The sequence below is a fragment of the Alosa sapidissima genome, chromosome 18 (genome assembly GCF_018492685.1).
Source record: "Alosa sapidissima isolate fAloSap1 chromosome 18, fAloSap1.pri, whole genome shotgun sequence".
Lineage (NCBI taxonomy): Eukaryota > Metazoa > Chordata > Actinopteri > Clupeiformes > Clupeidae > Alosa > Alosa sapidissima.
The window spans coordinates 23,246,489-23,257,739 of NC_055974.1; the positions used below are offsets into that span (position 1 = coordinate 23,246,489).

General features: G+C 42.7%; 1 protein-coding gene across 5 annotated transcripts in view; it reads left to right on the forward strand.

Annotated features, from left to right (window-relative positions):
• LOC121689710 (phosphatidylinositol-binding clathrin assembly protein) overlaps window positions 1–10,987 on the forward strand; it is a 15,289-nt gene extending 4,302 nt beyond the window's left edge. For 2 of the 5 annotated variants that reach the window (XM_042069774.1, XM_042069777.1), the window contains exons 4-8: window positions 1,037–1,060; window positions 2,033–2,089; window positions 6,485–6,601; window positions 8,139–8,174; window positions 9,455–10,987. In XM_042069774.1, the coding sequence (XP_041925708.1) occupies window positions 1,037–1,060; window positions 2,033–2,089; window positions 6,485–6,601; window positions 8,139–8,174; window positions 9,455–9,469 (249 nt within the window). In that variant the 3' untranslated portion in view covers window positions 9,470–10,987. The remainder of the gene's footprint in view (window positions 1–1,036; window positions 1,061–2,032; window positions 2,090–6,484; window positions 6,602–8,138; window positions 8,175–9,454) is intronic. The other 3 variants (XM_042069775.1, XM_042069778.1, XM_042069776.1) reach the window with 2 other exon arrangements.
• Window positions 10,988–11,251: the final 264 nt, after the last annotated feature.

Genomic DNA, 11,251 nt, shown 5'->3' on the forward strand with positions numbered 1-11,251 from the left:
GTGTGATTGCATGTGTCAACAGATAGATAGATGGATGGATATACATGCACACACAAAAACAAACCGATCTGGTGTGTGTGTGTGTGCGCGTGCATATATTTACAGTACATATTATTTTATGCACAGACTCGCACTACAGAAAACCTTCCATTTAACTCACACCCAGTATGGACACATTCACATGCAGCATGTCTGCGTGCACAACAGACATATTCATGTATTTAAGTGCCTCTTAAAAAAACATAAGCACGTGTGTGTGTGCATATGTCTGCCTTCTCACAAGGCACTCAGTGCCAGGCACTCACCTACACACACCCACACAAACACACACACACACTCAGAATCAAGCTGCAAACATGCACGTGTGCTCAGACATGTCAGTCAATGCGTTCAGTGTCAATTCAGAGCCTTGCACTATCTGTGTGTGTGTGTCGTGACCTGCTCACCACGCCTTCATCCACATACGCACATACACACACCACACACGCACACACTTACACACGCACCTTGGAGAAAATGTCAGGCAGTATAATTCACATAATTTCCAACATTACTTTGTACTCTTGACTCTTGTATAGTCTCAGGGCGTAGCCTAATGACCTTGCTGCTAACTTTTTTATCCTGCTTGCTCTGTTGACATTGTCACTAACCCCCTACTTCCTTCTCTCTCCCTCTCTCTCCCTCTCTCCCTCTCTCTCTCTCTCTCTCTCTCTCTCTCTCTCTCTCTCTCTCTCTCTCTCTCTCTGTCTCTCTGTGTCTCTACGTGTCTCTACCTCCCTCCTGATCTGTCTCAATCTTTATTTCTCTTCTTGCTCAACTTCCTTTGTGGTCATCACCCTTCCATCCTGTTGTGCTTCCGTCTGATGTGTACAACTTCTAACCTTTCTCTCTTTCTTACTTTCTCATTCTGCCCCTTCTTGCTTGTTCTCTCTCTCTCCCTCTATCTCTCTCTCCCTCTCTTTCTCTCTGTTACACTCTATCCAACACTTCTTTCTCTTTCTCTCTTTCTGCGGTTTCTGTCCGTGCTTCGCTGCAGAATGGAATGTTCTATACTGGTTATGTAAGTACCCAAGCCCAAAGCTTTGTGCTTCTCGCTGACCCTGTCCAGTTTACCAGTGATCTTAACTTCCTTGTTGTTAATACCCACTTCCCTTTGGCGCACATGATTGGCAGTGCTACTGTAGGTTTGTATGAGAGCTAATAGTTCTGCAGCTGATAGTTTGTCAATCGTAGTTCATCACTCTCTGATACATGGGTTAGATAGCCCCATCCAATCCCTCAAGATTAGATAAGATCATAAGATAAGATACACAACAATGTTGGTGGTAATTGTTGTTACAGAAAGGGTAGCTTAATCTGATAAGGTAGAAAAGAAAGAACAACTAAACAAGATAAATATATACATAAATAGTTTAGTGCTGCCCATTGAGTTCATGCACATACTGTTGATTTAGATGTGCTGTATATATACACTGTACTTCTCTGTGGAGTCCCACATTGCTGTGTGTTGAAGGCCTGTTCAGGTTCAACCAAGAGCTCTGTGAGCTGGAATCAAGCAACGTCAGACCAGGTCTCTGCAGGAGAAGGTGGAAAATTCCACAGTGTTCTTGTAGACAGCAGTTTACCTACAGATGTGTGTGTCTGTCTCTGATTTGTTATTTAACTGGACATGAAGTAGAGATCACACACATGTGTGTGTAAACGTACAGGAAGAAAGAGAGGCCTGGATGTGTGTGTGTAGACTCTTTGGAAAAGACCTCCACAGTTAGCTGTTAAATCTTTGTGTGTGCACACGCATGCCTGTGCGGGTTGGCGTGCGTGTGTGTGCACTCCTGTGCGGGTGGGTGTGTGTGTACGGGCGGGGGTGTTTAGTGTGTGTGTGTGTGTGTGTGTGCATAAGAGCGTGTGTGTTTGTGCCTGTGTGTGTTGGGTTATGGGATGGCTAGGTCAGGGTTCATTCCTGGTGTCCTGTCCTGACTCCATTTCTCATGGTTGTTTTTGCCTGTCTGTGTTTTTCCTTGTCTGTCTGTAGGCTCCAGCACCGATGGCATTTCCCATGACGACGCCTCAAGTGCCTGTGTATGGAATGGTGGGTCTCAAACACACACACACCAACAAGTCTTGTTCACTGCCACACATCCAAATATTCTCAGACATTCTTGTGGAAATTCCCCTTAAATAACACACCTGCAGAAAGATGACTGCCCCATGTCCATTGCCCAGCTGTAGATTTTATTATCCCAGAATTGCACACATGTAGAGACTCAAAAAATCGTGAAGCACTTGGACTTGGTGTTTCTGGCTGGACTGCTTGTCATAAATGATGTCCACATGCCTGCACTCAAGTATGAGACTTAGGTGGTCCAGACATAATTCTCAGAGCCACAGCATCCCGTTGCCAGGGAAACTAAGGTCCTGTTCATACTCACTTTGGCAAATTTGAAAAATGCATAATTACTGCTCAATTTCGCCCTGCTGTCCACAACAGTGATTTCTGGCACATAAAACATTTTGGAAGTACTCTCAGTTGGGCGTGAATTTAACGGCGGGTTTGCATATTAGTGTGGACAGCAGTGGTGGAGGAAGTACTGAAAGAAAGAAGAGAACAGAGAGAAAAAAAATTATCATAAAATGTATCGTAAAAAGGAACGATGGTGGTGTAGAAATGTAGCGGAGTAAAAGTACAGATAATTGCTGTCAAATGTAACGAAGTAAAAGTCAAAAGTATGCACTATAAATTCTACTTAAGTAAACTACAAATACGTGGAAAATTTACTTAAGTACAGTAACGAAGTATTTGTACTTCGTTACATTCCACCACTGGTGGACAGTGAAGAGTTTTTATGAACAAACCCTAACCCACTGAGACGTATGAGAGTCATAAATATTAATTTATACGAAGTCTAGAGTTTTTCACATGTTGGTCTCAAAATTATTCTTTTCAGGGTACAGGATCGCTTTATTCGCCAAATGTACATAGGAATTTTACTTGGTAATGCAGCACTTAATTACAAAAAAAGAGGATAAGAAAAAGAAGTTAAAGGAACTTAAAATAACAGTTAAAAGTTAAGACGAGTTAAAAAAGATGACACACCGTAAATAAGACAATCACCATCTTCATTATATCTACTCACACGAAACTTAAACATGCAACAGCGTCAGAAATAATGCTCACTCTGCAGACAGCCTGAGTGTAGCCTGACTCATCTGCGCGAATGTCAGCAACCAGGTAAAGCTGGTCATCATGCCTCTGCATTGAGCAGAAGAATGACCATAGTGTGCTATACTATAGGAGACACTGTGCTGCTGAACTCCCTCAGTTCTGGAGGGATAGAGTTAGCAATCGAGGTGTACCCGTTGGCATGGCGATGAATGGATAATGACTGAATGTTCTTGTGGATGAAATATCTGTAGCTATTGATGGGGCTTTTTCTCTCCACTCTGATTGTTATTCTCCCAGATAGGTGCAATGTGGAGAGAGCGAGACTTAGTTGCTTGAGCAAAGGAAGGTGGTGTACAACATACTTTCACATTCTCCTTTTCTGGGTTACGGTCTTCCTTTTGTATTTTTTCCTCACACGTACACGAACAACGGCAACAATGCCGATCCCAGTTCCTACTTGCTCTTATTCCCCATGTTAGAACACAATGCACTGTACATTCCTGAGCAAGTCATATGGAGGCAGATTTCCTAATCCCTGCACAGAGAGAGGCACATACCAACACAAGGGTGCATGCGTTCTGCATCAGTAGTCGGTTGTATAGCAATCATCCCAGTGTTAGAAGCACACTTGTGTACAATGTTTCACAGGGCAGCTCTTTGTGTGTGTGTGTTACCGTCCATTGTTGTTTGGACCCTTTCCACTGCCATAAGGCAACAATATTTTACTTGGAGGACTTAAATCATCCACAAGTAGCTTGTCACAATCATCCAATCTAAACATTAGGAACCTGTCATGTTATTGCCTGGCAACGCTGCTCGAAAAGTTGCCCCATTTATCGTCACATCAAAGGCTCAGCTGGAAAAGTCTGGCTTTGACATTACCTCCTTGTGGAGATCCTTTCACATGGGGCACAAATTAGGGCTTTGACTCCGAACTTCGTTATTCAAATATAATTCGATTATTTTAAAAATTAAAGATATTCGAACAAATTTTAGGGATCTCTTAATATTCGAACCTGTAGTCTATGGAAATAATTTTTTGTAAATGTATTTGGTTGTAAACGTTGTTTTCAATTCAGATTCCGAGGTTTTGTTCACGTCTGGTGAAGTAAAATCGCGAGCTCATTAGCAAGACTATCATTGGTCATCTGGGCTCCTGTAGGTGACGTTAGCATCCTTGCTGGTTTGCGCTTAGTGAGCTCCCACATAGACATAATAGACACTTTATTACTTTATTTTAAACTTAACCTTCCTCTGATTTTAATCACCTCAGTTATCAATCAAAGCAAACAGGGAAAAGAAATGGCAACACAATCATGAAAAACACTCAAATAAATAAATGTGCAGATAAGTCTGAATAAAAAGCAGCACTGGTTGAAGCCTGGAAATATTGTAAACAAAGTAGCCTAACGTTAGCTTAATTTTCTAGTTTATCATAGTCTACTGGTTAGACTGTTCAGTTTCCTCACGTGTGTTTAAGTTTCAAATGAATACTTTTTCTCCTTGGGACAGGCCCGTTTGACTCTTGGAAAATACTTTTCCATTTGCATCGGGATTGAGATGATTTGAACTTCGCAGTCAATTTGATTGCAACAGTTTTGAACAAATTCGTGCAGCGTGCTAATGATGCTAACCGGATTTAATAGCAATTTAGCCAGTCATCTTGCACGATTAATGTTTGGATTACATGTGCATGCTGAGGAGGGATGTGCCTGTTGAGAGGGAGAGAGAGAGAGTGCATGGGGCAAGGAGAGTCTGTGTTGAGGTAGGCGAACGTATTTTTTATTGATATCGATTACATGTCTATTGCGATACATATCGCTATCGTTTTATCGACCAGCCCTGTGCTCAATAATAACAATTTTAACACGCGCATAAATACTCAGCCTTTAGTGCACGTAGTCTATTGACATTGACTGATACACTGCCCTTTGGTGGACAGAACATATAGAACTTAAGTTTGATACCAATATCGGTCTTACCGAAGACATTTAATGGTTAAAATATTAACACATATTCGAATATATTCGAATTTTAATATTAATAAACAAACGAACTTCGAATATGATTTTTGGGCAAAAGTCAAAGCCCTAGCACAAATGTAGAACCTGTATGCCGGGGCAGGATCAAACATAAGCATAGGCTACATATAGAATGCAGAATATGACATTATAAGACGTTGGATTAGCAAGGACATGACAAGGACATGCACATGAAAATACTATACATCGCAGCATTATTATGCACCATACAGATCTGAGCACTGTACATGCTGTAAGTGTAGTTTCTAGTTTATACTGTATGTCTGGTACGTTTTGTGCCTTTTGGCAATGTGCATGCCATTTATTATTTATACTGTGTGTTTTCCAAGTACCTGTGCACATGTGTGTGCACTAGGGGTGTGAATCTCTCATGTAAAAGACGATACGATTCGCATCTAGATACATGGGCACGATTCGATACAAGAAAAGATCATAGATCTCATAGATTCATAAAAAACGATTCAGGACTATTCGATGCGGTGCGATTCGATGCAGTTCAAGAATGGAAAGCATTCTGATAGATTTTTTATCATTTGCTCAAGGTGCACATTAATTTTATATTATCAGTTATCATGGTCATGGTTGTCAATTAGGCAAAAAAATGAATATGATTATCTAAACTGAGGTTTGTTTCATATACTGTATTGAAATGAAAAAAGAATAGTCTACGTTTCAGTCAAACACAGCAGCCAAATACAACATATTTTTTTTTATAGATTTTATAGAGTTATATCTGATTGTTTCAGTGTTCATTTCAGTTTTATTCCGATACGGGGCTTCACGTATCGATGTAGCCGTAACGTTAAAAACGGATACCGATACATATCGGTTAATCTTTACACCCCTAGTGTGCACGCAAGCATGGATATTAGTGTCCGTCTAATCGATCTGTCTTCATCTTTCCTCCATCTTACCTGTTTTTTTTTGTTTGTTTTCTTTACCCTGTCTTTTTTTATTTTTCTCTCACCCATTATTAGTCTCTCTCTCTCTCTCTCTGTCCACCCCCTCTGTTCATCTTTTCTTCTTTCTATCTATATCTTTGTATATCTTCATTTTCTTTCAGAATCCACCCCACCCCTGGGTCTCTTTCCCTTTATCATCTCTCTCTCTCTCTATCATCTCTCTCTCTCTCTCTCTCTCTCTCTCGCTCTCTCTCTCTGTCTCTTGGCTGTTTAACATATAAGTAACCATAGCCTTCAGGAGCATCAATGATATGAAAGGTTTTTTTGTGCATGCATTAATGTTTTTTTTTTTTCCCCTCCCCATCTCTCTCCCGCAGGTCCCCCCTCACATGGGCCAGATGAGTGGGGTGCCCGTGATGACCCCCCAGCCCATGATGTACAACCAGCCTGTCCTCAGACCTACCAACCCCTTTGCCCCCATACCCGGAGCCCAGGTACGGTATCTCGCAATGTTGGCCAAACCAAAACTGAATTCGTCCAGCCACCTATTGAGTCAAATCCCCCGTCAAACCCTTCATATATTTGCCAGACATTATATTGTCTCATACACAGACAAACGAGTGCTTTGGCTTTTTGCTACATCTCGCTACATCAAGTTTTCGGAGAATTTGGGCTAGTCGTTTGTGCGTATTCCTGACAACCAACCAGCAAACAGACAGACATCGGTGAAAACCTAACCTAGATATGAGGGAGACAGAGGGAGAGAGAGAGAGAGAGACCAAGGGAGAGAGAGAGACCAAGGGAGAGAGAGAGACACAGAGAGAGAGAGACACCGAGAGAGAGAGCCTCCTGCAAAGTCATAGTTGCATAAGCATGCAGGAAAGTGTGAATTTGCTCCCGTGCACAGCATTTGTGAAAGATGAACAAAACATTGACGTCAGAGCCACAAAGACCCTGGAACGGGAAAGCGTTCCGAAAAACAGCCTGAGCACAGTGGCAGTAACCTTCAAGGCTGAGTGGGTTTGGGCTAGACGGAGGAAAAGCTGCCATTTGCCTTCGTATTTGTTTTCTGTTTGCTTTCCCCTTCATACCACAAGCCACCGTGTCAGGTTTGCGGTTCACAAAACGAAATGTAAATCTCAAGCAGTGTTGACTTGAGCATTCCATGGTACATGGTTCACCCTGCTTTGGGGATGAAGGAAGGAGAGGGTAGGGAGGGGGAGCAAAACAATATCGAGCTGTGCTTCTCACCTGATCCATCAGGGCCTCATAAAGCTTTGAGTGGTGAGTAGCTTTGACATTCTTGTTTAGTCCCAGACTCTTGTGTTGCAGCTGTACTTATGTCAGGGTATCTCCTTATCCAGCATACACATATACACCAGTAAGTTATTTATTTCTACCCGTCTTGCCTTGCAAAACAAGCTGTGTATAAAAAAGGAAGAAAAAAAAAGCAAGTGCCTCAGTGTTGGGCATTAAAGCCAGCACACTCTACTCCCAACATTTATCAGTCCTCTCCAGTGGCCTGCTTCAGACAGAAAATGATCTGGATGCGGCAGGTGTGTGTGTGTGTGTGTGTGTGTGTGTGTGTGTGTGTGGGGAGAGGGAGACTGCTGCTGTGGAAAGCCCAGTGTTTGTCTAAGACCCAGTGTTGAGCCCCTCGCCATCTTCAGGCACAGACGAGCTTAGCATACAAATTGTTAGCTGTTTAAGTATTTTAGCGGTGGCGTATAGAGCTGGATGCTGAACTCCATACATGAAGAAAGTTAAATCTGCTCTCCAGTTAACCAAAGACTTGCACACCTCCACTGGTAGCTTAGACAACACTTAACAGTAATTCTGTACACCTTGTTAGATAGTGAGGTTGTCAGATCAAAGCCTAAAGCTGTGAACACACAAATATATCGGTGACGTTAGCATGCTGAGACTGCGCGGAAGACAATCACTCCGCGTTGGGTGGCGCTGTTAATAAACCGTGTGGAGATTTCTTTCCTACTGTGCATACAAGTCAAACAGCTTCTCTTGTATGTGTAGGACTCCACCCAATGGAATGTGGACAGCGTAAATGAGGTAGAACCCCACCCTGGCTGAGCTACCTCCTAATACCCTACTAGCCACCTCTTTGGTTTTAGGCTAATACTTAACTCCTTCTTCTACCCCTCTCTTGTGTGTGCTTATGGCTCTCGCTCTGCCCACTGCCTCTCTATATATACTGAGCAAAGCACAAATGCAGCACAAGCACAATAAATAATAATTGCTCCCATTTTTCATGAGTTGAAGTAAAATATCTGAGTGTTGTTTCTATGCACACAAAAAGCATGATTTGTAGTTCATAGATTTGGTCTAATCTGTATTCGTGAGCACGTCACCTTGACATTGAGTTCATGGGCAGCAGCTCGGGTGAAATATTCCTGCAATCAGCATACCAGTTGCACGCTCCCTCAAAGCTTCACCAGGCATCAGTGGCATTGTGATAAAACTGCATTTTCGAGTGCCATTTTGTTGTGACCTGTCCATGGGACACCTGTGCAATAATCATGCTTTTTAATCAGCATCTTTTTAACACGTGACACGTGTCCGTTGAATAGGTTATCTTGTTCGATGGTGAAGTGCTCACTAGGTAGTACATGGGTAAAATATTCAGTGTTTTTTACGTCAATTCATGAAAAATCAGAGTGAAAGCAAGTTGTGTTTCAAATTGTGTTCAGTATATCTGCTTCTCTCTTCCATCTCTCTCTCTCTCTCCCTCTCCCTCTCTCTTTCCTTCTGTTATTTTTCTGTATTATTGTCATGGTCTGTCTCATATTCTCTCTCTCTCTCTCTCTCTTCCTCTCTCTCTCTCTCTCTCTTCCTCTCTCTCTCTCTCTCTCTCACATGTTCCTCTCCTGGCCTTGCTGTTTTCCCCTTTTCTGCTTATGGAAGGCTTCCTCCTAATGTTGCTGATGTTTCCATTTTTCAGCCCAAATCACTGACGTTTGAGTTAAATCCCTGATCCCTCCTTCCTTACACCCCCTGCCTCCCCCACTCCTCCTGTTGTTGCTCTGTTGTGGGGTGTCAGTTGCTCTGCTGGGAGCCGTCAGTCCTGGGAAAAATGCCTACCGTCACAATCACACTGGTTGCTGGGTCTGCTACTAGTGTGTGTGTGTGTGAGAGAGAATTTATAGCATCACTTTCATGAATTCAGTGACATTCACTCATGTTTCTCTCTCTCTCTCTCTCTCTCTCTCTCTCTCTCTCTCTCTCTCTCTCTCTCTCTGTCTTCCTCCCTTCTCTCTCTCTCTCTCTCTCTCTCTCTTCCTCCCTTCTCCCTCTCTCTCTCTCTCTCTCTCTCTCTCTCTCGCTGTTTTTAGATGCAGTTCATGTAGTACCGATGAGGCGTCAGCGTGTGCCAAAAGTGACGGCAAAACCCGCAGCACGAGCAAGAGAGAGAGAGAGAAGAGGAGAACCTTTCAACACCAAATACCGGAGGAGACGAGTCTAAGATGAAGCCCAGGGGAAGGAGAAAGAAAGAGGGGGAGAGGGAGAGAAAGAAACAGAGAAAGACAAAAAAGGTCCAAGGTGGGAGATGGGAGAAGTGTGTGTGTGTGTCTGTGTGTATGTGTGTAGAATAGTGTGTGTATACTTGTGTGTGTGTGTGTGTGTGTGTTTATACATGTGTGTCTTACCTGTGCACCAGCCTGAAACAGCTCTCCCAGATCACACACACATAAAACAGTACACGCGCTGTGTCAGGACCCGTGTTGGTCCAATACCATGCGTTCTAAATGGCGTAACTTTAGGATATTTGAAGTTTCAGGAAATTATCGCAGCACTGAGGTCATTTCTATCTTGGCGGAGTAACATTTGTGCACTGAGCATACATTTTGTAAATGTATATTTAAGGCTGGACCCATTCAGTGACTTTCTTATTTCTTTTCTCCGTCTTCTCTCTAGGTCGTTTTCAGGTCATTTGCAATGCTTTTCATTTAGTTTCATCATCTTTCGCACAGGAAGCTAGGTGTGTCTCCATCTTGGTTGAGTTGTCAGGGTTTCTGCATTCTATTGCTTTTCCCATCTTAAGCAATCATGCAAACGAAAACGGAATGTGTGCTTGCACATTTTCCCAAAAAACAAACTTGCAGTGCTTGACATGCAGTTACGTAAGATCTTTCACTAGAATGATCTACAAGTCATCCCTTGTCACCTCCACCCAAACTACCCTTAATGAATAGTTTGACCTGATGTCCTCATGGTGAAAGTGTGTCTTTGAAAATCCCATCAGCCATGTTCAACCATAAATCACTTCTCTGTTGCTGTCCATCTGGTACATTGTAATGTGCTCTCTTACTGTATGTGTGTGTGTTTGAGCAGGAGATGCTGGACAATAGGAGGTGCTGTTTCAGACTTGGTGAAGGTCACGCACACACACACACACACACACACACACACACATTCCCTCACACACGTATGCGTATGGACACATACACACACAGTTCCAGATACACTAAAAACGTGCACACACACACACACGCACAGCAGTTGGCTTAAAGACTGGATGTAATGTCTCTCATGACCTACATAAAGAGCATGTTTTGCCCATCTCCTTCCTCACTGGCCTCCCTTGTTTTCTTTTTTCTTTTTGTTTGTTTGTTTGTTTGTTTGTTTGTTTATTTATTTGTGTTTGTCGCCAAAGGCAACCGAGAAATGTTTGTAAGCACTCTGTGTGTGTGTGTGTGTGTTCCTCCTCTTCTGCTGTCTCCTGTGAAGCGTGTAGCACCGTCAAAAAAAAAAAAAAAATTGTCTCCCAAGAAACATTGTAACCTGTTAACCCCTCCCGGCTCCCAATTTCACTGTAACATTTTCAGCCATAGCCAGAGTGATAGAATGAGAGAGGGGAAGAACAGGGGGAAAAAAAGCAAGGAAGCACTCAGTGGCTCCCCTAGTGGTAGCGTCAAAATCTTGTGCTAGGCAGAAGGCCCGATGGGAATATGGTGATTTTTATTTTGTTGTTGTCTGTTTAAGGTGTGGCTGTCATTACTGCCCTTTGTATTTCAGAAGTCAAAATAGTTGGTGGTTTGTGTGACGGGTCCATACACAATAAACCAGACCTCAAATGTCCTCAGAAATGTAATATTTGCTTGCCAAATCAATGTAGCCGTTGTACAATA